The sequence below is a fragment of the Chinchilla lanigera genome, unplaced genomic scaffold, assembly GCF_000276665.1.
Source record: "Chinchilla lanigera isolate Chin_1 unplaced genomic scaffold, ChiLan1.0 scaffold00028, whole genome shotgun sequence".
Classification (NCBI taxonomy): Eukaryota; Metazoa; Chordata; class Mammalia; order Rodentia; family Chinchillidae; genus Chinchilla; species Chinchilla lanigera.
In genome coordinates, this window is record NW_004955429.1 from 17,810,532 (window position 1) to 17,837,815 (window position 27,284).

Below are 27,284 nucleotides of genomic sequence, written 5' to 3' on the forward strand. Positions count from 1 at the left end.
TGTGTCACATCTCAAGGACACTGTGAAGGAAGCTAAGATTCAAGAGGACGAGGTCAAGGTCAGACAGAGCTAGCACGGGGCTCAGTTCTGGCAAACCCAAGGCTCTGTGTCCTGTGACCCCGCTCTCTGAAACGAGTGACGGTCCCCGATGATCCCCAAGGGCACGTGGTCAGCAGCACCTCAGAGCAGCACCAAGCACAGCCACCTGCGGCCTCCTCACTAGCTGCTGTGTGAGTATTTGTAAACACGGGATAGCACCCAGCCTGCGTCCCCTCAGCACCTCTGCTTGTTTGCTAGCAGGTGTGCCAGGCTGGAGGAGAGGAGACTGGGCTCCAACTCCCAGGCAGGCGGGTGAGATTTCAACAGCTGGAAGCAACAAGCTTCCCCTGTGACACAAATAATAAAAGTAAAACCATCCTTCACATAGTTTGGGCAAATCAGCCAAGTAACTCAACTCATGGCTGCGAATGAATGTGATGAGAGGAGGCTTTCTAGGCACAGGCTTTCGGCCACATCCCCTCAAGGACTCAGCAGGCCGCCCTGCTGAGGACCAGGGTCTGTGCATGGCCTGTGAGGATGCGTCCCCTCTGGCCATCAGGACAGTGACTCTACAGCAGTCCTGGAGACACCTCTGGAGGCTGCTCAGCTCTCTGGAGCCAGGCCAAGCCCAGCATCGCACAGGCCAGGCCCCTAGCCATCAGGACTCAGAGCCACAGTCTGACCGTGCCCTGACCTCCCGCTCCCCGCCCGTGAGAAGGGACACACATTTCCAGGACAAGAGCTGCAGAGCAACACCCTGTGTCCCATGGCATTGTGAGGACCCTAGAGCAGCGGCACTGCCAGTGCAGGGAGATGGTGCCCTTAGCCACACAGGTAGGACAGCCACAGAAGGCACTGTGCCCCTGCGGCACCTGGGGCAGGAGGTGGCCGGGGGAAAGACAGCAGGAGGCTGGGAAGCAGGCAGAACAGATTTCCACAGCACCCAAGCCTCTGGCTGCGGACCCTTGGGACACTGAACACAGCTCATGCACCTGCTTTGAGCCCTGGGGACATGGGTGGTGCTCTCACTGGCCATGCAGGTGGACGGGGCAGACTGCTCCCACGGCAGCCCTATCCCTCCCTGGGCCCCAATGTTGGGCCCGTCCCCACCCTGGCTCTTGGCCTGCTGAGCTCGGCACCAGGCCTGGCCTGCAACAGGTATTTGTTACCCTAAGCTGAACGTGGGGGATAAGATGTGCTGACTTCCTCCCTGCTTCCATCTGGGAATTCAAATGTATCTCACATTCCCTTAGCCTCACAATAAATCTGTTCAGGGGAAAAAATATGTATGCCTTTTTACAGAGAGTCAGACAGCACTGAGATACACAGAAATTAAGAATAGCTCTCCTGTCACCCAGCAAATGGCATACTTAGCACCAGCGTCTCAGCTGCCCAAGTGGCTGACGAGGCCAGAAGCGTGGGCCGGGGCTCTGTGGGACTCTCTGCGGCTCCACTTCCAGGCGTGGGGCACAGAGCACGTGCTGTGGAACAGGGAGCCGCAGAGGGTGCGGCCACAGGGACACAGCCGGGTGCCGGGGGCTCTTCCATTCTCAGCGATTCTGTGCAGGCTTCCAAAGCCAGGGTGTCAGGAGCCACCTGACCCTCCAATATCCCCACCTGGGGCACTGTGGCCTGCAAGGCTGAGCCCGCAAGGCCACACACCAGGCTGTTCCCGTCCTCGGGGCCTGGCCTCTGGAGAAGGGGAAGCTTCGTCTTTACCTCAATGCTGCTGATGAGCTCCAGGTAGCGCAGGTCCTGCACTCTGGCGAAGGCCTGTGGGGAAGGAACACGAGGTCAGCCGCCTCAGCCCCAGCAGATGCGGAATGGAAGGCAAGCTGCAGGAGGGGGTCTGGCAAGGGTGGGAGAGGTGGGCACCGATCTGCCTTGCCACCCAGCCAGGCCATGTTATTCTGGATTAGTCTGCAGGAGGAACAGCAAAGTGGCGCTGGCTGCACCCACCATTTGGGGATTAGGAAAACAAAGCTGTGACGGTGCAGGCTGGGCCAGGGCCTCCCGGGAGACTCTGTCCACAGGGGGAGCAGGCACTGACTTTGGCAGCGGCATCTGTGTGGGAGTAGGATGGCACAGATGTGAGCAGGAGACAGCTCTACTCACCCAGAAACAGGGGCAAGTGCAGCCTGGGCCAGCATGGAGGGAGAGGGGAGGAAGCTGGGAGGATGGAGCCAGTGCCTTAGAACCACTTCGTGTCTAAAAGGCACATTTTTATGTCAACCCTACCAGCATGCCCGAGCCCTGGAAACACATTGAGGCTGGAGCCCCTCACCCTTGGGCTGCCCGCCATTCACGGGCCCCGGGCGCGTGGGTGTCAGCTAAGCCGCTGCTGCCGCCTGCAGGTGTTACAAGGGGTTCAGAGGTGCTGCTGAGGGGCTGTGGTCCTGGGGCCGTGCTGTTAACACTTCTCCCGAGCTGCACTGCCCACCCCGTTGGCCTGGCATAGACACTCGCCCAGCAGGAAGTGACTCTGGGGCTGTGATCTAAGGGTCGAAAGTGCAGGGCAACCCAGCACTCGAGCCCTCTGCTCAGTGTGTCCCTTCCTCCTAAAACCAGAAAGACAGGTAAATGACCAGGTCATCTGGCCTCTGCCACCTCAGACAACCATGGTGGGACTGCGTCTTTTGTCCCTCAAGGCCCAGTGCCCTGTCAGAAGCTGGGAACCCAGACACGAATACAGCTTAGCCTCTGTCCCACCTCTAGTGCAGGGGCCCAACTGGAAACCGCCCTGAGCTAGGAGCTGTCTGTGAGAACTGGACGGCACCCTGTCCGCACACGGCGGTGGTGGGCAGCAAACTAAGAAAAGCATCACAGGCTGGCAAGACCAGGCAGCTGGCAAGTGGAGATTTTGTTTGTTTTTTGCGTTTTGTTTGAAACGGGCTCTCCCTCTGCCACACGGGCTGATGTCGAATTCTTGGGCCCAGGGAATGCTTCTGCCTGTTTTGCAAGTGGTTAGGACCACAGGCGCACTGGACTGTGCCAGGAGGTAGGTGATTTGAGAGGAATTCACAGCAAGGGCACCAGGCGTGATGGCGCACACCTGTAATCCTAGCACTTGGGAGGCTGAGGCAGGAGGATTGTTGTGAGTTTGAGGTCAGCCCGGGCTATTAAGTGAGTTCAAGGCCAGTCTGAACTGCATAGCGAGACCCTGTCTCAAAAAAAAATAATAATAAAAAAATAAAAATTCACAGTGAGGGCAAGGCACGCCTGTAGGAGCAGAGAGCTAGAGGAAGCCCAGAAGATCACCGGCTGTCTTCTTGCCCTGGTCTCCCTGAGGCCCAGCCATCGTCCAGGGCCAGCAGAGGGGAAGGAGGGACCTAGGGTCTCACCACCCCTGTATCCTCTAGGCGGGGCTGCACCTGTCCCAGCCTCCAGCCATGGCTCTCCTGTGGCTTCTGGGTTCTGCCATCAAGATTCTTGGGTGTGAGAACCCCAGGAAAAGCAGCCTTGAAGTTCTGCAGAGTCAGGGTGCTGCGGAGTGGTCAGAGTCACGAGCTCCAAGGCTGGCCTGGGGGCTGGGTGCCAGCTGCAGCTGGCAGGCACTGGGTGGCTCTCCTCTGCCACCTAGTGGGTGCCTGTGGCTGTGCCTGGTGACAGGCGGGGAGGACAGGCTGGGGACCTGGGTGTGCCTGAGGACATGGAGCCCCTAATGAGGTAAAAAGTCTCGTAGCTTTCCTAGACATCATGTGGCCATTATATGCATTTGTATTTGTCTGTTAAAATAACTACATAAATGCCACGTGGTTACTGCAATGATTTCTATTCTCACGGCGCATTTTCTGCATACAGGACGGGAAGAAGCCAAGGGTCAGAATCCAGTTCCCTTTATCCATCCCAACCTTTGCTGAGCACCTACGCAGCCACAGCACGGGCTGGGCAGTGCTGTGGTACTAATAGGAGGTGGCCTTTGGTTCCCAGGGGCAAGGAGGTGACAACCTAGGGAGCAATCTTTAACTTCCTTCTGAGCTAAGACAAACAAAACACACACTAGGAATGCTTTGTTCTTCTCATCCCTCCTGGCATCTCTGGGTGGGCAGGAGGAGGAAGCTGTCCCCAGGGAGACATCCCCACGCCCTAAAGTCCTAGAGCTGCCTCCACTCCCTCCCCACGCTGAGGTGCCAATCAGTGCTAGAGAAGAATTGTTCCCATGGTTTTGTTCTGTTTTCTGGTGCCGGGGATGGAACCCAGGGCCTTGGGCACAGTGGGCAAAGGTCCTGCACTGAGCTCCAGACCGTGCTTTAATATGAAGAGGGGTGGAAGCTCTTCCCCTCTGCCTCAGTCCTGGGTAGAAATCAACTCAGAAACCTATGCAGCTTTCTCAGTTCAGACAGGGCTGAGTGTTCCAGCCACTTCTCTGGCTTCAGCTGCTTAAACCAGGAAATGACACAGTGAGTCAAGCTCATGCGTCAGACCACAGGCATGTAGGAGAGACCACAGCGCCTCAGAGCCCAAGCACGACCAGCCTCCCCTGAGCCCAGTGAGTGCTGAGCAAACAAAGGCCGGGTGCTTAGACCATTACTGAGTGTCCGTTATAGGCCAGAGTCTCAGCTACATGCTGTACGTAAATAATAGCTAATAAGTGGCAGCAGAGCGGGCCGGTTCCTCCTCTGGGGCCTGGGCTTGTAAGCACTGTCCGCTTAGATCTGACAACTCCCGGGATTGTCCCTACCGAGCCCACTGTGAGGACCTGCGGCCTGACATCAGGGTCCCCGACCTGCTCCTGCTCCTGCCCTTCCATATCACCACAAGGTCTGAGTCCAGCTTCTGCTGAGCCGGGGCTTACCTTCTTTGCTGTCTCAAACTCTAATCCTTCCAGTGCCTCCATGGCCAGTTCACGCCAGTCTGCGTCAGTCACCCCCAAGCAGGCGATCTGGTATGCTTCTCGGAACATCTTCCTGTCCAGGTACTGGTACATCGGGGCAGACTGCGGGATGGGGCCCAAGGTGGGGATGGGGTGGTGAGGCTTAGAGCAGTGCAGAGCCAGAGTCCACACCTGCCTGCCCGTGTGTGGGAGGCTTCAGGACAGAGGCCTGCAGGGCCCACACAGCCCACCTCACAGGCCCAACACCCCAGGCCCGCCTTAGCACTCTCGTCCCCTGCAGAACCCCACTGGGCCCCTGGTCTGTGGGAGGTCGCCAGCGCTAGAACTCCCCGCCACAGGAAGGAGTCCGAGCTTCCTTGGCCTCTGTGGGGTGCCAGTCAGCTGCGCTCACAGGCCTGCCTCCCGCGCAGGCGTCGCTTTGTCAGGCTTCGCTCTGTGTGCCTCGGGAATGAGTGAGGGACGAGGGCTGTCCTGGTTCCCTGGTTCTCTGGCCCTGGGGACTAGCTCTCCCCTGTAGAGGGAACCTGGGGTGGCCCCAGATGACAAGGTCTCTGTGTAGCAGATGTGCGGAGCCCTGGTGAGGGCCCAAGAGACTCAGACCTAGAAGGGACCCCCAGCTCATCCGGGGGTGCAGGCCTGGCAGACAGGAACCCGAGGCTGGAGCAGAGGTCTGATCCCAGGTTCTGCCCTGACAGCGGGCGTGGGTCTGCGCAGGACTGGCTTTCTCATGCCAGGGCCCTGTCCTCCACGTCTGAGGCCGGCGGATCCTGAGCAGCGGAGACCACGTGCATTACCAGTTCCCAAATGTCAAGCTGCAAGCTGCTCCTCCCTTTGGGATCTTGATCTTTGACTTTTCCTGGCCCCTTTTCAGCTTGCGTTGCAGGAAACTTTCCCGCGAGGGCCACCCTACCCTCCGTCCACAGGGAAGGCCTGGCTCAGCCGTACCTAGGGGGTCACCTGTCCAGAAGCTGCCAGCCCAGCCACAGGCAAAGCAGAGGGACAGTGGAGCTTTGGGAGGGATGAGCGTGGGCAAGGGGCGAGCACACTCGTCGCTGCCACACCTTTCTCCACACTGGTCCTCGCCCCAGCAGGAAGGCTGCCTGCTCTGTGGCCTGCGTGGGCCTTGCTGGGCTCAGCTCCACCTCCCTGGAAGCTTCCCCCACAGTGACTTTCCTTCCTGAACTCCTCTGGGTACCTCTGTCTTGTTCCTGCTATTTTATGACTCTTGTGAGGACAACAGGAACTGGGCCAAATGAAACCTGAGGATGCGTATAACTAACCCTATTTCAAGCCTCGAATAGTGGCCTGGGCCTACAGCCCCAGCTGCTCTGCAGAGTGAGGCAGGAGGATCACCTGGGCAAGGTGGCGAGACGCCACCACAAAATAACAAGAACTAAGTTAACCCCATTTTACAGAGAAGAAAATGAGGCCTCAAGTAGTGTGCACACGTGATGGTAGGACAGGCAAGGAGACAGGCCAGCAGCACAAGAGCACACGACAGGGGCCCGCCTGGGGCTTTGATGGGCGGAACCCTCGGAGCTTCCCCCCCTTTGCTGTGGCGCCCCTGACCAGGGCTGCTGCCCTACTTGGCAGTGCGGACACACCAGCGCTTGCACAAGATGAGGCAGATGTCGAAAGGGAACCAGACTCCTCAGAGCGGCTCAGGCTCACTCTGAGTGGAGGCCCAGCCGCAGGGCCCTGGGGGGCAGGGCGACAGATAAATGGTCTTTGTCTACAGAGCCTCTCCTACCCTGGCCTGGCCGCCCCCATCAGCAGGGCGCCCTGAAGCCAGGAGAGGCTTCCCGGCTCCGGCTGAAAGGTCCTGGCAGGGAGTTGGGGGGCGGCTCAGGCCCCTCTGGCTCCTCGTGGCTGGCCCAAACCAGGGCGCGGCATACTGTATTTTTTTTGAGGTCAGGATCGCAATCTTGGGAGAAAGCCTTTTAATAAGCAGAGCCCAACTGGCACAACTGAGGCAAAGCGGGTTCCTGGCGGATGCGGAGCCTGGGTTTGGGGTTTGGGTGGCTGCCCAGGAGCAGATGAGGACGAGGATGCAGGAAGAGTCCCCTCCTCCCGCTGCTTCTCCCCTCTCCCTAGCCTCCCTCTTCTCCTTCCGTTTCCTTGGATCTGAACTCAGGGTCAGACCTGAACGCCTGCTCTGTGATGGGCCAGGGGCCCCACAGCCAGGCCTGGGCTCCCTGGCTCAGGGGAAGTGGGCTCCAGCCCCAGGCCCATCCCCATGTAGCCCCCTCCAAGTTCAGGGACTTGTGCCTGGCGTCCATGTCCCTCGGCCTATGTCTGTCCCCTTTCCCCCATACACACCCTACACCACTGGCTCCTGCTGGGCGGCTGCTTGCTGGCTCTGCAGGCTCAGTGCACGGCCCTCCCTGTCCTGACCAGGAAGGGATGGAGGGGCAGGAAGCTCAGAGGTTGAGTTGTTTGCCCAGAGACACATGGGCTGCTCAGGTTGCAGCCAGGGCTCCAGGCTTGAGGCCCACAGCACCTCCACCTGCCCATCCCGGCATCTGCCCTGTCTCCCTGTTGTACCCGGGTACCTGTGGCACCTCCACGGCAGACATGGCGAAGACATGGAGGCAGAAGATCTTGGAGCCATTGTAGCCAACCACGAAGCCCTGCAGCTTCTGCTGGTGCACGGGGAAGGTGCTGGCCTTGATGTTGAGGTAGCCGCCGCCCGAGAAGCAGAGCATGTCCTCGCACTGTGTGTTCCAGGCCACACTGTTGGCATTGGGCTCCTGTGGGGTAGCGGGGAAGGGGCCTGAGCCACGTCTGGCCTCAGCACCATCCTCATGTCAGCCAAGTCCACCTCAAAGCCTGGGTCACAGGACCAAGTGCTAAGGTGGGAGGCGGCGGGGGGGGGGGAGGAGGAGAGGAAGCCAGGGTGGGCACCAAGTGCTCTTGGCAGTGCAGCTGGGAGAGGGACTTCCAGAAAATGGACCACCACCCCACACAGAGCAATCGCTCCATGTCAGGAGAAATCAGCAAAGGAGGATCCACTTCAACTAAAAGAACCAACGCAGGGCCCTGGGGGAAGGGATGTACTCCGAAGGCCTAACAGAGGCTGCTTCTGGAGGGTGGAATGAGGGGTGCTTATTTTCTTTGTTTTTGTTTGCCTGAATTTTCTTTTGTCATGACTACTATTTTTTTATTTTTATGAGAAAAGGAACAATGAGTTCTTTATAAAATTAGAGAATCATGCATCATGTCTGCGTTCTCACCATACCCAGGCAGGCACCTTGGCCTGCCTGGTGCTCTCCTGGGCCTGAAGCCCCCAGGGGTAGCAGGAGCTTGTGCTTTTCTAGAGTGGGCTGGAATTACCTCGTAACTGAGAAAATCCAGCTGCTTTCCTTTGCGGGGACAAGGGCCGTGGAGCACGGAAGAAGCACAGGCGGAGAAACCAGCAACCCTGTGTCTGAGCCTCTGAGGGAAGGGCCTGCAGCAGGGGGCAGGGGCTACACCCTGCCACTCACTCCCAGGACTAGGCCCAGGTCACAGTGGGGGGCGGACGCTGAGGCAAAGGGCCCTGCTTTGTCCCCAGCACTGAGCTGGGCGTGGTGGGGTCTCAGCAGTTCCAGGTGGGAAAGTGCGGATCCCACTTCAGAGAGGACAGGCTGAAGCCAGGGACCAGTGCTCGAGATCACACAGCAAGGGGAGAATGGCAGTAGCAGGGGCAGGCCGGGGAGATGGAGGCTGAGCTCCCCTTTTCTCTTAAACTGCTCTGATCAGCTGGTCAGTGTGAGTCCTCTCTGGCGGGCGGTTCCAGTGCTGGAGGCAGCTCCCCACTTTAGACCAGCCCTGGCCCTCCTCCTGCTGCCAGGGACAAGGCGGACCAGGAAGAGGCCTAACTGGCCCAGGACACTAGGGACACTGCCGGAGGGAGCACTGGGCTCTGGGGGGCTGCTCCAGGCAGAACACTTGCACACACAGAACCAGCTGTGCACCTCTGAGCCTCTTGCCCCAGGACAAACTCCCTCCAGCCCAGTGGTGGGAGCAGTGCTGCCCGCGGACCCAAAAGGGGCCCTGTCTGTGGTTCCTGCAGCGTCCTCAGCTGTGAGCCTGCTTCTGTGTCCTCACTGTGCCTGGGTCACTCACAGACGAAGGCAACAGAGTGGGTGTCCTCCCACCACCCGTCTGTTCAGATCCCTATGGTCCTCTCACATCCTGCTCTTGTGAACACACAGACAGCAGCACCTGCCCCTTCCTGGTGACAGGTGCCCAGACCCTGAATGGGGGTAGGGGAGTGTGGAGCAGACCATGCCTGGGTGACTCAGGCTCACTCGCCCCTGCTCCTTGCGGAGCCCGGCCTGGCAAGCCGGAGGTTTCAGCAACCTCACCTGGAACAGCAGCTCCTTGGTGTGGATGTCATATACCAGGCACGTGTCATTCTCATCCACTACAGCCAGCTTGTTCCGGGAGGCACTCATGTCTAAGCAGCGCACAGCTGTGGCCTGCTTCAGCAGGACGATGGCGAAAAGGTTGTCCACGAAGATCTTCAGGATCTGCAGAAATGTCAGAGGGAGAGTTGTCATGGCAATGGCTGCTGGAGCCGCACCAGCCTGCTGGAGCCCCATGTGTTCCATAGGAACAACTCCCACTGCCGCCGTCACCAGGGGCTGTGCTCAGAGAGAGAGAGCTGGGACGTGAAGGTGGTGAGGAGGGGTGGGTAGTGTCCTCAGGACCACAGTGTGGCCACTGGGTCACCATGGTAACAGGGGGGTGGGCCTGTCAGCACCTGGGCTGGGGACCTGTTAATTTTGCTGCTCCCTCTGCAGAGTCATGGGAGCCCCTGACAAAGACCAGGGTCACAAACAGTGCAGGAAGAGGGATGACAGACACCATCGAGACCTTGGTGTGGCCTGAGCCTCAGAGAGGTGAGCTGCCAAGTGACCGTGACCCAGAGCCAGTGCTCTTAGCAACGTGGTGCTGGCCAAGGAAGACACTACCTCTCCCCACTTTGCCCCTGCAGCCTAATGGCACCCACTGATCTCAGGCTCTGCAGCTTCCTTCCCCAGTGAAGGCCTGATGGCCACAGCCAGGAGCCATCTGCCACACAGCTTGGCTCTCAGCTAACGCGGCTCTATTTCCACTTTCAAGTTTCTCCGTAGCCCACATACAACTTTTCTTATTTTGAGCAAAGAACACACATCCACGCACGCATGTACACAGAAATCTGTTTAGCTCCGGGTGGCCTAGATTCCCCGCATCTATATGCCCACAGGGCCTCTGTTCTGATAGCATCCGTGCCATCTGAGGACCGGCACTGCTGGGTGCAGGCTGGGCCTGTGGTAACCCACTCCCTGACCCAGCAGGGCCCTGACCTCCAAGACTATCTACACCCAAGCTGCTTCGCCAGCCAACCTCCCACCTTCAGGGTGACCCGAAGCCCAGTAACCCACTGCCATGCAGCTGGGCAGCGCCAGCTCTGCCTGGACAAGGGCATGCTGTGTCTCTGGCCTGACCGTCCCCAAGGAAGTACATGCCAGACTCCCCTCCAGCAACCAACCCCCCACCCCCAAGCCCACTGTTCCATCACCAGGAGAACCTGAGGGGACAGGGAAGCAAGTACTCACCTGGCCGTTCTTCAGGCCCACCAGGAGCCCTTCCCTGCCGGGCGGGCCACCAATCACCTTGATGTACCGGATGAGGGACTCCATCTGCCACTCGCGCTCCTTCCCACCACTGAAGGACAAGCACTGCAGCCGCTTCTCCTAGACAGCAACCCCCAGGGTGAGCGCCCAGGCCTCCCCTGTGGAGGGCGAAGGACCGGCCTGCTCTGTGTCCCTGGGACTGTGTCCTCCCTGCAGGCTGCCGGCTAGGGCTAGCGCACCATACCACACCCCGACTGTTACCTGTGGTGTCCCAGGGCCTCCAATTCTCAGATCTCAGTGCATTTTACACGGCTATAGCCATTCCACTGTGTCACTTCTAGCAGCCCTGGGTGACCCCACGTCATCTCCACCAGCTTCCTCTCAGTCTTTCCAAACCGCTCTTAACACTGACCTAGAAACTTCTAAGAAGTTTTGTTGTGAGGCAAAAAAACCTCAGGAGATAAAACTCCCTTACTAGTTTTGTGTACAAGCTTATCAAAAAATTTATCTTCATTTTGTGAGGCACCAAGCTGTGCCCTAAGCCACTAAAATATATCTGATACCAGGAGGACAAAATGGTAACAATACAAAAAGCGTTTCCTTCTTGCCTATGTCTTTCTGGTGGAGCCTGACTCTCTGGACAGCAGTAAAACAAAAGCCACCAAAAAAGTCACCGGGTCTGGTGGGAAGGACATGCTCCCGGGTGAGGGGTTAGGCCGGGACCTTCGCCCACCACCCACCTGGCAGAGGATGATGTGGCTGGCGCACACCACCAGCAGGTTGCACTCGAACTTCTTGAGGATCTTCTCCTTCAGCCGGTAGCGCATGTCCGATGAGTCATCAGAATACAGCTCGTAGATGAGGATCTTCTCTGGCAGCTGGATAGCTAATCGATTCTTGTAGATGGCAATTTTCTTGACAAGCTCTTTGCATTTAATCCGAACTGTCAGAGGAGAAGAATCAGACTCTAGCTAAAGGTTGTTAAGTGAGGTGGAAGGGGGAGAAATTAAAAGCCATCATTTGCTTAATGCTGTGGCAATTAAAGTGAGACACTCATTAAACATCTTTATGAAGCCTAATGTATGCAAGCGACTCGGCTGAGCAGGAGGCCCGAAGTCATACAGCACACGCTCTGTACACGACACACGTTCGGTAACAGCGGGGTCTTCTATACAGTGGGGTCTCTGTACACGACGGGATCTCTGTATGCAACACAAACCCTGCATGCAACAGGATCTCTTCACATGACAGGCTCTCTGTCCAGGACCGGTCTCTACCCATGACACAGTCTCAGTATATGACACGATCTCTGTACACAACACAATCTTTGTGGTCCAAAGCTCACAATTGAGGATGGAAAAGAATACAGTGCAGTCACCCCTTGCTGAACCTGAATTTCAAATCTCTGCAGAGCAGCAAGCACCCTGGTTACCAGAAGCCCACATGGGGCTCTTCAACAACAGGGGCTCTGCCTCCTGAAGGCCAGGCAGGAGAAACATCCCAAGGAGACACTGCTGAGCGGTCCCAGAGGCCACACCGCCACAGTCAGAATCTCCCAGCACAGGAGCTCTGAGGACGGGCCCAAGGCAGCTGGCTGAGTCTATGAGAACGGAACCCAGCCTGGTCCCTACAGCCCGCACCCCACAGGGAAGCGGGGGCTCTCGCTTGCCACCCAGCATGGTTCTCTGGGGACACAGGGGTACTGTGAGGGCCCGGCCTGGAACCCAGATCCTCCAACCAGCCTGGCTCACCTCTGGCCTGTTATCTCTCCAAAGGCTGCACCCAGAAGCGTGGAGTTCCACAGAGCCCCATGCAGGCCAGCCACCCTGCCCCCAGCTTGTCACTGTCAGCCTCCCTTTCTCGGGGCGTCCTGGTACCCCTTGGAATTATTTGTAAAATGTAGCGTTGGAACATTCCTCACCGGTTTCATTACAGCCTCAAAGAAACTGACGTTCCCTTGCCTGCCACGAGGAGCAAGACCCGATGCCCAGCAGCCTCCTGTCCCGTGCGCTGTCTCCATCCCTCACCTTTCTGCTCAGTGATGAGGTGCTGCACGATGACGTCAGTCATGCTGTCCCTGTAGGCATACCGGTCCTTGTAGAGCCCATGGACTGTGCTGAACACCAGCTGGTAGAAGGCGATGGTGCCATCCTGGCAACCCGTCACCTGCAGGGGAGAGGGCTGTCAGCCGCCGCCTGCTGTCTGGAATGCAGGCGGTCTGACGTCTAGTCTGGCCGTCCTCTTACCACGTAGTTGGAATCAGGCTTCTCTCTGCAAGTCCACACCCAGGAGCTCTGCTCGCCAACCGTCCCGAGCCGCACACCATCCTTGGTGAAGAGGGACACCTGCCGGTCCGACCCCCCCAGCAAGATGTATTCCCCCTTAGAGAAGTAGCTGATGCAACAGGGGTCAAAGTTCAGCAGTCGATCCTTCCCAACCTGGGGAGAGAGAATGGGTAGGCGGGAGACGGCTCTGAATCCCTGATCACACACACCAGCCACGGAGGGCTCACCCTGCTGGAGACAGGAACCGGGCACTGGCTGGGTCACCTGTCATGGACCCACACCACACCCACCCTTGGCCACTTCCATGCCCGGAAGGCACTCAGCTCCTCGGCTACCTGGAGACCAAGACAGTCTTTCTGCTCCATGTGGCCCTGGTTGTGACTCGACGGCTCCCCACAGACCCCTAGCTTTGCTCTTTTGTTTTTCTTAGTATTCCACAAAACTGAGTTTAGTCCAAAAGACTGTCCCTTATTCTGAAACCACGCCCATTCTACTTCTCTTTACAACAAACTTTTAAGTATCATTCTTTTGAGACAGGGTCTCACTATGTTGCTCAGGCTGGTCTCAAAGTCCTGGACATAAGTGATCTTCCTGCCTCAGTCTTCTGGGCATCTGGGCCTACAGTTCTGCACCACCAGACCTGGCTTATAATAACTTTTTGGAGATATATGTCATATAACATATGAGGCACCCATGTACAATGGACAATTAAATGGCTTTCAATATAGTCACATAACTGTGCAACCATCACTACCATGCAGAACACTGGAAACGCCCCAAAGAGAAATCCCAGCCACGTTGGCAACCAGCCCTGATTCCTTCTTCACAACACCCTGGTGGCCCCTGGCCTGCTTCCTGTGCCTGCAGATCGCCTGTCCTAGGCATTCCATGCAACGGAGCCACATGAGATATGACCTTTCGAGTGTCACTCACGGTGTGTAGCAAGATCAGCACTTCATTCCCTTCCCTTAGGAACTGCTGGCCATGTGGTGACTTCCTGTTTAAACTTCTGAGGGGCCACATGCTCGGTCAGTGAGTGCAGCTGTCTATGCACACGTAGCTTCCTAGGGACATTACTCTCTCCATTGTGGTGGGAAGCGATACCTCGCTGTGGCTTGTTTCTCCCCAGGCTGATGGTGTTGGGCGTTGTTTCCTGTGTTTATGGCCACAGACTCTTTGTCTGTTCATCAAGCAGGCTGTCTGTCTTCTAGGACTAAGTTTTAATAGTTCCTTCTTTACTCTAGCAGCAAGCTCTTATGTGAAAATGTCCTTGTCTAGGCTGTCTCTCCCTTCTTGGAGCAGGAAATTCACACACCCAGTGCTCAGCCACAGTGAACCTGCACTGTCCTGGGGGCCTTGCGGCCTCATGGGTCTTGATCTTTTTTTTTTTTTTTGGTACCGGGAATCGAACTCACAAACTTGCACTTGCCAGGCAGGCGCTTGTGCCACAGAGCTATATCCCTGCCCTATCCTCACAGCTCTTGTTTTGTCTTTTCTTTTCTTTTCTCTTCCTTTCTTCCTTTTCTTCTTTTTTGTTTTTTGAGGCAGTCTTGCTTTGTAGTCCAGGCTGGCTGTGAACTCACTATGCAGCCTGGGCTGGCCTTGAACTCATGCTGATTCTCCCATCTCAGCCTCCTGTTGCGAAATGACAGGTGTACGCCACCGTGCCTGGCTCCCAGGTCTGTTCTTTGTACTGCCTCAGACCCAGGGCTGTAATGCGCCTCCCCTCCTCCAGGGAACAGCCTGACACCTCCCCTGCTTGGGACACAGCTCTTATCCGTGCCTCCACACTAGAACCCAGCCCAGACTCCTGCTGCCACCTCTGGGGTCTTCTAGGGAGAATAAAAGGCTCTTTGTGACTCACACTATTAAACTAATATTCAACTTACTAAAGAAAACTCTAGGAACCCAGTTCCTTTTTAAGTTTTAAAACTCAATTTACAAATATTTTCCCGTTTATAAACCTAAAACAAAAGCAATAACCAACTGGTTTTGACTGTTTAATGAATGCAATTTTGAACAGATTAATAAAGCCTTTAAATAATTAGCTGCCATTTCAACTTAGTTAATTCCCCTAAATGTTCAATCTTCCTTTCCTTTTTAGGAATTTCAAGTGCTTGGCAACCAAGTTGCCCTAGCACTGACGCAATGCTAGGAAATCTAACAAGGAAACCAAAAACCTCCTGAGCAATGACATGGAAGCACGCCCGAGCGCAGTGTTCCCACGGGCCTGGTCCTCCTGCGGCGATGACCACAAACCCTGGCACCTGTGAGAGGCCACCGCAGAGGGTAGGAGCACAGGAGTGGCATCCTGTCTTCTCCAAGTGCCCTGCGCCCAAGGACAGGACTCATTGGCACCATGCTGGGTGGGCAGAGGATGTGGGCACCAAGGCAGCACAGGGTGGTGGGAGGTCCCGGACAGAGAGGCTGGAAAACTCCGCTGAGTCCCTGGGGACCCGCCAGTTCCCCGCTAGTGACAGATGTCAGGCAGCCTGGCTGAGCTACACCCCGCCCAGCAGTGCTAGCCGCTGTCCAGCCTGGAAACAGAGTTTGGCTTAAGCTCCGGGCCTAAGCACACCGCTCATATGCACCTTCAAGAGACAGGAAGCTCCAGGAAGCAAGGCACTGCCAACCATGTTCAAGAGGAAACAAACAAACAAAAAATAACCCGAGAGGGCTCAGCAGCTGGCAGCGGCAAGGGAGGTCTCCACGAGCTGTGGTCACCACGGGGGCACAAGGACAGCAGGCTAGGGACGGGCACGGACAGGACAGAGATTGGGGAAGCTCCAGCTTCGAGACTGCAGTGAAGCCCTGACTCCCTGGGGCCTTGGCAGAAACAGTAGGGGACAGAGCAGTCACAGAGGACACCGTGAAGAGTCCCCATTGTGTGCGACGTTCCAGAAAGGCGGGAGAGGATAAAGGAGAAAAACTATTTGAAGAACTGGGGTCATAATTTGTCCACGTTCAGTAAAAGACATAAATATACAGATTCAAAAACCTACTGAAGCCAGAGTAGGAAATACAATGACTCTCTTACACATTCCAACATTGCCAAGGAACTTATGAATTTCGTCTTTCCGGGTAAAATCACAAATATACAATTAATTACTCAGTGACAGGTTTCCCCTGGTCATTACAAGACCAATTTGGTAGAAATCCTAATACAGATTCTAGTCCCCAACCACTGGAGAGCCCCCTGGCATGGCCATGGGCTGACCTGTGCACCCAGAAGCAGGAGACCGAGGTCTCACCCTGCCTCAGCCTCCTTACACACAATGGTGATGACACAGCACCACCCGTGGGTCTGTTAAGGGGTCTGAGTTACTGTGAGGAGTTCAGACCACACCTGGACCTCAATAAACACAACTGGTACTATGCCAGATCCTCTTACACACTACATTTAAACTTTCACAAGCACATCTCAGTCAACACCAACCTGTAATTAATTCTAAGTCCTCCCAGAGTTGATGATACTCAGCCACAGGACACCATCCTAACCCCGGGGAAGCTGGGTCCTCATCTCGGCAGACCGAGGCTGCTCATCACTCAAAAGCAACAGCCAAGTATTTCCACAGCCCAGACCACCGTAATGAGCCCTTCCCCCAAGACCCTGCTCGTCCAGGGTGGTGCGCGCATTTGTTCTCAGGAGTCTTGCAGGTTATTTGTCCGCACAGTTCCTGGGACACGACACCGACACCGCTCAGCAGGGTGCTAACAGTTATCACTGGATGAGGCACACACACCAAGCGGATGACAGGGCCTGGGAACTGGATGGTGGATCATTTAAACAGGGGTCTCAGCAAAGCCTCCATCTTCCACCTTTATCTGTTCTTTCAGCTACACAGGAAATGGGTGTGGTGGTGCACACCTCTAATCTTAACACTCTAGGAGGCTGGGGCAGGAAGACTGCGAGTTGAGGCGCAGGTTGGGCAATTCAGCAACAGCGAGACCCTGCCCCAATATAAAAAAAATTTTAGGGGCTGGGGATTTAGCTCAGGGGCACAGCGCCTGCCTGGCAAGTGCAAGGTCATGAGTTCGATTCCTGGTACCGGAAAAAAACCAAAAAATAAATACATAAATAAATAAATAAAAATTTTAAATGGAGGTGTGCAAGTGAGACACAAAGGCCCTCGGTTCAAGCCTCAGGACCACAAACAAACAAACAAAAAATGGCCGAAGAAATGATGAGCAGTAGCCCGGCAGGAGCAGAGGAAGTGGCCCCAAAGTGTCCCCTGTGGTGTACTTTAGAGTGAGGATGCAGCGAGGGAAAGGACGCCCCAGAGCAGGCGGGTCTCCCCGCTCCATGCGCCCGCCTTCCTCTCAGAGCGTAATCCACGTCCTTGGAGGCCAGAAACCTGCGACTGGCCTGACGGTGCCGCTCCTGCTGCCTGCAGCTCCTCTGGGGTCATCAGCTCCTCTTTTCCCCGCTCCGTGCCTCCCACGTCCCTCTCCAGATCTACCCTTAGCCCATAGGTGCTGGGACCCCGTCGCACTGGATGACGTGCCACACACTCTCCTTCCTCTGCCCAGACAACAGCCCGCTGTCCTCTGCTGCCCTACTCCAACGCCTCCTCTACCAGCCCTCTCATGGACGCCGTGCAGCGGCACCACCCTCTTCCGTGGCAGGCCTCCCACCACACAGGCCGCGCGCCATCGAGCATGTCCCCCAGGCTGTGAGCGCCACAGCCCCTCATGCTGGGCTGGCAGAAGTGGAAGCAAAGGCACAAAGGCGAGGTCACCACTGGGAAGCGTGGCTGTTGATGGCGTTGTTGCTGGGGTGGGACCCAGGGCCTCTCTCGTGCCAGCCCAGTGCTCTGCTACCGAGCTGCACCTCAGTCCCCATACCTGGGCACGTGCACAGGTAAGTTTGTTTCCACCCCCCTCTCCCCTCCTCCAGTTCCCAATCACCTTTTCGCACCTGTTGATACTATCTGTCTGGGTTATCAGGTTCCTGTACACGGCCTGGTCCTCTCACCTCCCTTCCCCTCCCCACGCCCCTCTCCTTGTTCCCTTGGACCATTTCCCTCCTGGACGAGATCTGTGCCCTTGTCCCTTTCTAGCCATCTTTTATCATGTCTGTACGCTGCCTCACTCAGATGAGGGTACCACATGGTATTTAAGCCTGCGTGTTTGGTTTATTTCACTCAGCATTGTGTTTTCCAGGTGCAACCATTTTTCGACAGAGGCCTCAAATTTCTCATTCTTTGTAGCCAAGTAGTATTCCATTACATATGGATACCACATTTTGCTTATCCGGTCATCTGCTGACAGGTATACAGGTCACTTCGGGATTGAGCTATTGCAAATGGTGCGCTATAAACACTGATGTGCAAGTGTCACTGTAGTGTGATGACTCAAGCTCTTTGGGGAAGATGCCTAGCAGGCATGAGTCTGACATAATCCCATTAGTTGATTCTCGCTGCTATCCTCACTGAACACGGAAGTCCTGGGCCTTTATGGAATTTCTAACTTCAGTTCTCTGAGAAATCTCCATACTGATTTCCATAATGGTTGTACATAATGGTAGTTCACATTCCCACCAATACAGGAGAGCTCCTTTTTCACCACAGCCTTGCCAGCATCTCTTACTGTCTGATTTCCTGATGACTGCCATTCTTTCTGGAGTCAGATGGAATCTTACTGTTGTTTCAATTTGCATTTCTCTAATGGCTGGAGATGTTGAATATTTTTCTTCATATTTTTGTTGGCCATTTGTATTTCTTCCTCTGTGAAGTATCCTTCATTTCTCTAGCCCATTTCTCGATTGGGTCTTTATTTTTTATTTTTTTAATTTTTTATTTTGGTTTTTCTCCGGTACCGGGAACCAAACTCACGACCTTGCGCTTGCCAGGCAGGTGCTTTTGCCGCTGAGCTAAATCCCCAGCCCCTCGATTGGGTCTTTAATTTCAAGTGGTTTAATTCTCCTGTGTTTCTTTGTATATTCTAGATATTAGTCCTCTGAGGAGTAACTGGCAAAAATATTTTCCCATTCTGTGTGCTGTCTCTTCACCCTGCTGGTTGAATACTTGGCTGTACAGCTTTTCAGTCTGATAGAATCCCATTTGTTGCTACTTGCTGCTATTTCTTGTGCAACTGAAGTTCTGTTTAGAAAATCCTTTCCTGCTCTTATGACTTCAAATGTTTTACCTATTTTGTCTTCCAGAAGGTTTAATGCTTCTGTTTTAATGTTTAGATCTTTGATCCACTTTGATTTTGATTTAGAATGACATTTTTTTTGGTACCAGGAATCGAATTCAGGACTTTGCACTTGCCAGGCAGGCGCTTGTGCCACTGAGTACATCCCCAGCCCCGGTTTTAATTTAGAATGTGGTGAGAGATAAGGATCTAGTTTCATTCTTCTACAAACACGTAACTAGTTTTCCCATCACCACTTATTGACTCGGCTGTCCTTCCTCCTCCTCATGTTTTTGGGCTGTTTGTCCAAGGTCAACTAGTTCAATATGTCTGCGGAGGCTTCTGTACCCTCAGGTCTGTTCCACTGATCCACACGTCTCTTTTTGTTCCAATACCATGTTGTCTCCTCTTTTCTTCTTCTTTTTTTTTTTTGGTTTTTTTCCGGTACCAGGAATCGAGCTCACGACCTCACGCTTGCCAGTCAGGCGCTGTGCCGCTAAGCTAAATCCCCAGCCCCGTCTCCTCTTTTCTAAAAGGTAGATATTCCATGATGAATGTGATCATCATGTGCTGCAAACATGCACTGATAAAAACTAAAATTAAAAATAGATAACAAAGCCTCAGCCCCACAGGACTTGCTGGAAATCAAATGAGACAGACTGTGGGAAGCACTCGGCACAGCACCTGTTCTCACAGCTGAGGTTCAGTAAGCTCAGGCTAACAGTGACGCGCATAATCAGGACCAGATCTTGGGAAGGAAACCAGCTCAGAACAGGCTTGACTGCAACTGGGTTTGCACAGAGCTACATACCTGCTTCCCGCTTAGCTGGTAGAAGGAAAGTTTCTGTCCCCAGTCAGCTACCGCCAGGATGTCATTGTGTTCCTCTCTAATCAACAGAAGACAAAAGGGGTCAGGACAGGCCAAGGCTGCAGGCTGAGGAGGGCTGTCCTGAGGTTTTCCAAACAGGAAGAGAAGGCCCTGGCTGAGCTGTCAGGGTCCCGACTGCTTCAGCTGTAACCCGCCCCCCACACCTCCACACGGTCAGTCCAGCCCTCCGGACCTGCGGTCTCCCGGCTCCCAGGTCACGAGCTGGTGGGGCTGGGACTGCACCCCTCACTGCACACGGGAAGAGCAAGGTCGCAGGCCCGGGAGTGCATTCCCCGTTGCCCTGTAACATGTGGGTGACCGCCTGGACACCTGTCGTGGGGGAGCAGGCGTGGACTGCGTGCTCCTGCTGAGGAGGGAAACTGGCATCCACGACCGGCTTCTCCTGCAGTTCGGGTCCCGGCATGGTGAAACGGCTTCTGAGTAGCGCTACTGTTTCTCTTTTATTTTACTGAGATGGGGCCTTGCTAAGTTGCCTAGGCTGGCCTCGATGTGGTCCTCCTGCCTCAGCCTCCCAAGAGGCTGGTCTTGCAGGAGTGAATCACTGTGCCTGAGGGTGGTGGGCTCTCTGAGGACCAACCGTGGTCTGAGATGGAGTGCTTTGGGGAGCAGCACCGGGGGGTGGGGCTATGGGCCCCGGCAAGGAGCAGCTCAGAGGAAGCCCAGTCTGAACAAGCCATGCTACCCCAGCTCTGTGAAGTGCAACCCTCAGAGCAGCCAGGGTGACTGACGGCGGCTCTGGGCACACAGACACCCCAGGCAGTGCCGCTGTGAAACCCAGCCCTCAGTGGCAGTGGGAGATGTCTTTGGCACTGACACAGAAGGGGATGTCACAGGGCTGTGGGCAGAGGGGCCTGCAGTGACTGCAGTGCAACTGCACTGGCCCAGGCTCACGCCACGTGTGCTGCTGGCCTCCGCCGGCTCCCCTGCCCCTCACCCGGACGGGGAACTATCCAACACCAAAGCTCTTGTTCAACGACAAAAGGGGTTGCTCCAATGGAGGCACAGATGGGGAACCCCTGTTCCCACCCCGTCAGCCTTCAAGGGATCTCGGGACCCAGCACAGGGTAAACAGTCCCAGCGAGATGGCACCTGTCATCTCAGCCAGGGAGGGGAGATGGCCTGAAACCAGGAGGGCTGGGAAGAGCTTCCTCCCCCACACGGGCCCAGCTGGGGAGGAAGGAGAGACATGAGGGCCACAAAGGTGGCCACCATGGAAGAGCATTCAAGCAAGTATGGAGGGATATCACACAGGCTTTAAAAACAAAGTTTTTCTTTTTGAGACAGGGTCCCACTATGTGGTCCAGGCTGGTTTGAACTCGTTACATAATCCAGGCTGGCCTCAAACTCCCAGTGATCCTCCTGCCTCAGCTTCCCAGAAGGCTGGGATTACAGGCATGTGCCACCACACCCAGTATAAAAAAGTCACATCTCTCAAAGAATTTCTACTGTCACTGCAAAGAGGGCAGCTCTATGATGCTGACCAAAGCAAGAGAAACAGGACGTAGTTCAGCTGGTCACTCAGAAAGACAGAATGGTGCTGAGATGTGGGAGGGGCTTTCTTCAGGCAGGGATTTCACAGAAAGGTCAAACCTTCTCCTTAGTATTCTCCAGGGTTTCTCAAGTCCCAGTGGGTCCTGTTAGGACCAGCATACAAGGCCCCAGGGTGTGATCCCCAGGTCCCCCGGCCCTCCTTTGCCAGGCTTGGCCAAGGGCCCAACAGCGGTATGGGCCCTCCTGGGGCGGGGTCTGGCTCCTTGGGACACTCACAGGTTGTCGTCCTCCTCGGTGGGCTCCTCCTCCTCTGCCTCACTACCCTGACTATCGTATACTGCTGCCTTCAGAGTGGAAGAGAGTTCCTGAAAATATGTGCTGTCGATGCCTTCCTCAGCATCCTCGCTCTCTCTGTTCATCCAGAGATTCTCCCACCGGCTGCAAACAGTAAGGGCGGGTCACGGTCACGTCACCCAGGTCTTGCTTCAAGACTGCCAAGGAGCCAGGGCCTGTGCGGAAGAGGGCGACCACCAGGTGTGGTGGGCATCCTGCCTCTCATGAATTAAAAATGGCAGCCTGCAGCCCACAGAGTCATCTGTGGCCACAAAATCAAATAGCAGGAACTCTGGGCTGGGCTAATGGCCTTCAGTGGCATTAGCTACATGTGGTACAGCCCGGGCCAGACAAAATGCGTCAGGAAGAAGCTTAATAGCCCGGTGTGGGAAGGCAGCAGGATCACCAAGCTCCTAAATCAAGACGGCACCGACTTGCACAGTGACATTGGGCTGGTAAAGGACTCAGCCCTTTAATGGACCTTCCAAGGACTCTGGGGTGGGGGGTACTGGTGGCTCAGTGATGTTATGAGATCACGCAAGGCCATTATCTAGCCCATTATCCACCTTAAAGTCACACGGGTAGCGGTGGGAACGTGCGTGTGAGGTTGGAGGAGGTACCAAGCCCGGTGGGGCCCTAGGCTGGGAGGACATTTGTAGACTTAAATTTGACTTTTGGGCAAAGGCAACAAAAAAGGCTCATGAAGAAGCTATATATGAACAGCTGAGCACAGACTCTGCCCAGACTTGGGAGGAACAACTGAAAAAGGGAAAAGACAAAAACAGACCCAGCAAAGAACTCAGCCCCCAGCTCACACAGGAATGGGCCCCCTATGTGCACGCCACACGCGTTAACACTCCTGCTGGCGTGCATACACACACCTAGGGCTGGCCTACATAGTTCATCTGCTTAGCTAAATTGTTGGGATTCTCTCCAAAACTCAAGACGGGCTTTTAAAAAATTCCATTTATATAGAACAGCCAGGCATGGTGGCACTCCCTATAATCCCAGCCCTCTTGGAAGCTGAGACAGGAGGGTCGAAAGTTCAAGCTCAGCCTGGGGACTTAGCAAGACACTGTCTCAAAAATTAAAAAAGGGCTGGGGGTGCAGCTCAGTGTGAAAGCCCTAAATCCAAACCCAGTACTGGAAAAAAAAAAAGGAACACTGGTTCCAAACAGATCAGGAAAGAGTGCAAGAAGACTTTCAACCTCTGGAGACCTTGGGAAGAGGGAAAGGACCCTTCTTCTTCCCAGTATCTGCCCAGTACCTGGAGGGGTTCCAGCAGATGGACCATATCGGGGACAGGGAGCCCCCTGGCCGCTCAATCTTCACCTTCTCCTCGCCATTCTTGTTGCGGATGCTGATGACCCCATTCATCATCCCCAGAGCCAGGTACTGCCCATCATTGGTCCAGCTGTGCAGGTCAGGGCAGAGGAGGGAACACAGGGTGAGACCCTGGTTTGCAAGCAGCAGTACCCATCCAAGGCTTGATCCTCCCTGCTTAGCCCTGATGCACAATCGGAGGGACAGGCTTAACATCGCACTGGTTCCTGGGGTCCCGGGGAGCTCAAAGCACAAGAGCCCCTCTCCTGAACCCTGCACCCCCTGCTCTCTGCACAGCCCTGCCCTGGTGCCTGAGTCCCAACCTGAGAGCACCCCTGCCAGGGACAGGCCGACAGACATGGCAGATGCTCCCAGACGGCACCTACGGGCTCTCTCAGTGCTAAGCAGCGAGAGCAGCTGCTGTCACGGAGTGCCTGCCGCATGCCCACACACTGCCACCTGCCCTACACCGCTATCAGGACTCCAGGCTCCGGTCAAAGATCTGGTCACTTTCCTGAGATCACAAGTCCACCAGCAACAGTGAGTGGACCCTGGGTCTGGTAGCAAAGCCTGTGCTTTCTCCCCACACAAAGCCAGTGCTTCCCAGCACCGGATCAACCCAGCCACTGCAGGGAAGGCAGTGGACTGCCTGAGACAGGCGAGACCTGTGGGTCTCTACCTAAGGAGCAAGGCACCAGTCTTTCCCACTGAAAAGGAAACAGAGGGCTCTGACCAGGCACTAACGCAGGCCCCCTCCCTGCAGGAGCACCATGCTCAAGTTTGTCTGGAGAGGACAGGAAGGTGAAGCCAGGTGCAGCTCAGCCCTCCACTCACCTGCAACAGGTGATCTTGCTGCTGGACTTGTGCTTGGTGACTGACTTCTGCTCCGGCGACCACAGCCCTGCAGTGCACGGGAATGGCAGAGAGATGGGGTGGATACTACCGGCAACAAAAAGGAAGAAGCCAGAGGAGCACACAGTGACTTGGGGATCCCCAGGCTTGCGGCGAGTGAGAAGCCAGCCTCAAAGGGACACACAATGATTCCATTCACATGAGCTCCATGACTGATAAAGCTACCCGGCCAGGGAACAGATTCCTGGTTACCAGGGGCTGGGACCATAGCAGGGAGGACAGGAGGGGTCTGGGCGGTGCAGAACAGCTCTGGGGTGCAGTGGTGGTGATCCACACGCATGGGAACATGACACCACACACACACACACATACACGTGCCAGTCCCCATTTCCTGCTTTTGGTATGTCCAGCAGTGCACGAGATGGAACCCAGAGGGCAGGGTGGAGCACATCTGTGATCCCAGCACTCTAGGAGGGTGAGGCAGGAGGATCTGGGGCTGTAGCTCAGTGTGGAAGCCCTAGGTTCAATCCCTAGTACTGCCAAGAAGAAACAGATGCACCCACTTGGGGAAACTGGGTGAGGAGTACACGAGACTTCCTGTACTATCTTTGCAACTGCCTGGGAAACTATAATTATTCCAAGGAAAAAAGGGGTGGTGAAGCTGTGGCCAACTTGTCTGGGACTTGAGTCTCACACTGCAGCCAGAGCGCCCTTGGCTCATCGTAATGAACGCTGCTTTCTGAGGAGCCAGTTCTCTCCTCTAGCACTGCAGCATGTGGCCCGCTGGCGGCACACTGGTCACCTGTCGTGACCCCTCCAACCCTGACACGCTGGCCCGGCACCCGCAGTGACAGTCACACGTGCACGACACACGCAAATCTGCTCAGCCCAACGGGAAAGCATGAGTGGCAGGGGCGCCCGGCGCACGACTGTTGCACAGCCAGGGGCAGTGTCAGACGAGGTTCCCTCCCCCAGCACGGTCCGCCCAGAACATCCACCTGTGCTCAGCGCTGCTCCTCACCACAGGCCCTGGTGCCTTAGCCTCACCTGGCCACGCTGAGTGGCCCCACCCTGCTGGAACCACAGATGCCTCTGTGCCTCACTAGAACACGGACCACAGGGGCTGTCACCAGTAGCCCTAAGCACCTGCCTGACTCCTCCCAGGCATCTAACAGCTGTCAGCACGCAGCCCAGTCAGCACCAGTAAGCCAGGAGGAACCCGCACGGGTGCTGTCCCCTTGGCCCACAACCTCTCCGCACAGGCACCAGCGTTGACTCGGAGTGAATGGCAGTAACTCGGAGCTTCCCGCCCAACACAGACACCTGACAGACTCCAGGGAGATGGATGGACACCGCCTCTGTGCTGGCCCAGCAGGCCCAAATGCACCAGGAACGCACCTGGTACGACGCTGCACAGAGCGTGCCTGACACTCACTGGGTACGGTGGGCACAGGGGTAAGGACAGCTGCCTGTCCTGCAGCCTCCCACCCTCCTGCCCCTGCCTGTAGTACCCCATGTCCTACCAGACGCAGGGTCTAGCTGCCCCTTGGCAGCTGAGGGGAGGAGAGGCAGCACCCAGCTTGGGACAAAGCCACCATGTCTAGATGGGCTGTAGCATCTCAGACATTCCAGGGTGGGGCCCTGGATGGGAACCAGCACCTACCAAAGTCACCGGAGGAGCAGGAGGCCAGCTGGTGGGTGACAGGGTTGTAGGAGACACACTGTATGGAGTCATTGTGCCTGGGAGAAAACAGCTGCAGGTCACCACAAACAGGCTCAGGGGCACAGAGTCACAGGGGCTGCAGGGAAGGTGCCTGGTGAACTGAAGCCTGGGACACACTGCAAGTACCTCTTCGAAGAGCCAGCAAAGGCCCAGGCACCGGTGTCCTCCTCCCAGACACCCCTCCAGTTTAGATGTCACCTGCTCCAGGCCCCTGTGCTGGCCTCCTCTGGGCTGAGGGTGGATGGACATGCAGAGCAAGCGCTCTGCCGGGCCATCACTGATGGTGGCACCTAGAGACCCAGTGTGATGGTCTGATCTCAGATGTCCCTGAGGTGCCACGAGGGGGAAGGAGACTGCGTCGTGGGGCACTGTGCTCATCACTGAGGGGCTCAGTGCCTGACTTGCTGTTCAGAGGCAGGGCTGCTCAGGACAAGGGTCACCCCAGTAGCCAGAAGGGCGGCTCTCCCTCCTGGGATTCTCCCTCCTCCTCTGCTTCTGGTCTGCCCTGCCATGAGCAGCTGCCTGGGCAAAAGAAACCCTTCCTCCTTTACGTGGACGCGCCTTGTGCTGTCTCCAAGAAGAGAAGGTGACAAACCCAGAGCGGAGGGGCACGGGCACTGCTGGCTGAGGTCCAGACCTCGGCAATCCACGGACGGTGAGGACTTGCCCCGCCTAAGCCCCTGTAACTGAACTCCGAGTCCATGCTGGAAAGAAAAGCTCTTGGGCTCTTGTGACAGTTAGTGGGAGCCAGGCGGGTAGCCGTCAGTGGCAACTCACGTGTACTTCAGGATGCCTTCTAGTTTTGATGTCCAGATGATGACGCTTTTGTCGGCTGATCCAGAAGCAAAGCGCTTGCCTGAAAGTATTTTGAAAAAAAAAATTCTCACATTTATTTTAAGCCAGCTTCTCCCAAGAGTACTTCTTAGGAACTGGTTCTGTAAGGCATGAATGTTGAGGCTGGGTGGGAACTGAGCTCGAGCTCACCCTGAGCCACACCTGCTCTCTGCTCCCCCACCTGGCCCACACGCTCTGCCCCGGCATCAGGACGCTGGGCCCCAGACCTGGGGCTGAGCTCGTGCACATGGTCTATGCCAGGACTGAGCAGTGATGAAGATACACCGTCCCACAGCAGCACAACTCACAACAGCTGCACCCTGGAAGTGGCCCACATGTCCACCAAATGATGGACACACAAAGAAAATGTGGTAGCCACACAGTGCAGCACCATACTGCCATACAGGCGGAAGAACTTAAGTCACTTTTAGGAACATGGATGGACTTTGAGACCATAATGTTAAGTGAAATAAATCAGACACACGAGCTTAAATACCGCATGGTTTTTCTTACATGAGAAACACAGGGCTGGGGATATAGCTCAGCGGCACAAGCGCCTGCCTGGCAAGCACAAGGTCCTGAGTTTGATTCCCGATACAAAAAAAAAAAAAAACAGAAACACAAAATATAAATAAAGAGCAAAGCCAGGGCACAGGGAGCCACGGGCAGGGAGCGCCAGTCTTCGGGCTGGCTTGCTCCCGGCCTCGTAGGCACCCAGAAGGAGGGCCTCCGGTACACAGGGAGCCACTGGTGGAGAGTGCTGGTCTTCCAACCGGCTGGCTCCCTGCCTTGTAGGCACCTTATAGGAGCGCCCCCGGCGCAGGGGGAGCCACGCAGCGGCGAGTGCTGTTGCACACCAGTCCTGAGGCCGGCTGCCGCCACTGCTCAATTGAGAACTACCATGACACAGAGAAACAATGACACAATTGGCCCACCATGCACC

At 55.8% G+C, this 27,284-nt stretch overlaps 1 protein-coding gene across 3 annotated transcripts in view; it reads right to left on the reverse strand.

Annotated features, from left to right (window-relative positions):
* The window catches only part of Ift122 (intraflagellar transport 122), a 62,853-nt gene that overhangs the window by 14,775 nt on the left and 20,794 nt on the right, over positions 1–27,284 (reverse strand). For 2 of the 3 annotated variants that reach the window (XM_005387089.2, XM_005387088.2), the window contains exons 4-17: positions 26,285–26,363; positions 25,448–25,524; positions 23,767–23,833; positions 22,877–23,023; positions 21,553–21,714; positions 19,708–19,783; positions 12,723–12,914; positions 12,504–12,642; positions 11,217–11,419; positions 10,459–10,596; positions 9,223–9,387; positions 7,426–7,623; positions 4,835–4,975; positions 1,759–1,812 (exon numbers count right to left, since the gene is read on the reverse strand). In XM_005387089.2, the coding sequence (XP_005387146.1) occupies positions 1,759–1,812; positions 4,835–4,975; positions 7,426–7,623; positions 9,223–9,387; positions 10,459–10,596; positions 11,217–11,419; positions 12,504–12,642; positions 12,723–12,914; positions 19,708–19,783; positions 21,553–21,714; positions 22,877–23,023; positions 23,767–23,833; positions 25,448–25,524; positions 26,285–26,363 (1,838 nt within the window). The remainder of the gene's footprint in view (positions 1–1,758; positions 1,813–4,834; positions 4,976–7,425; positions 7,624–9,222; positions 9,388–10,458; positions 10,597–11,216; positions 11,420–12,503; positions 12,643–12,722; positions 12,915–19,707; positions 19,784–21,552; positions 21,715–22,876; positions 23,024–23,766; positions 23,834–25,447; positions 25,525–26,284; positions 26,364–27,284) is intronic. The other variant, XM_005387090.2, reaches the window with a different exon arrangement.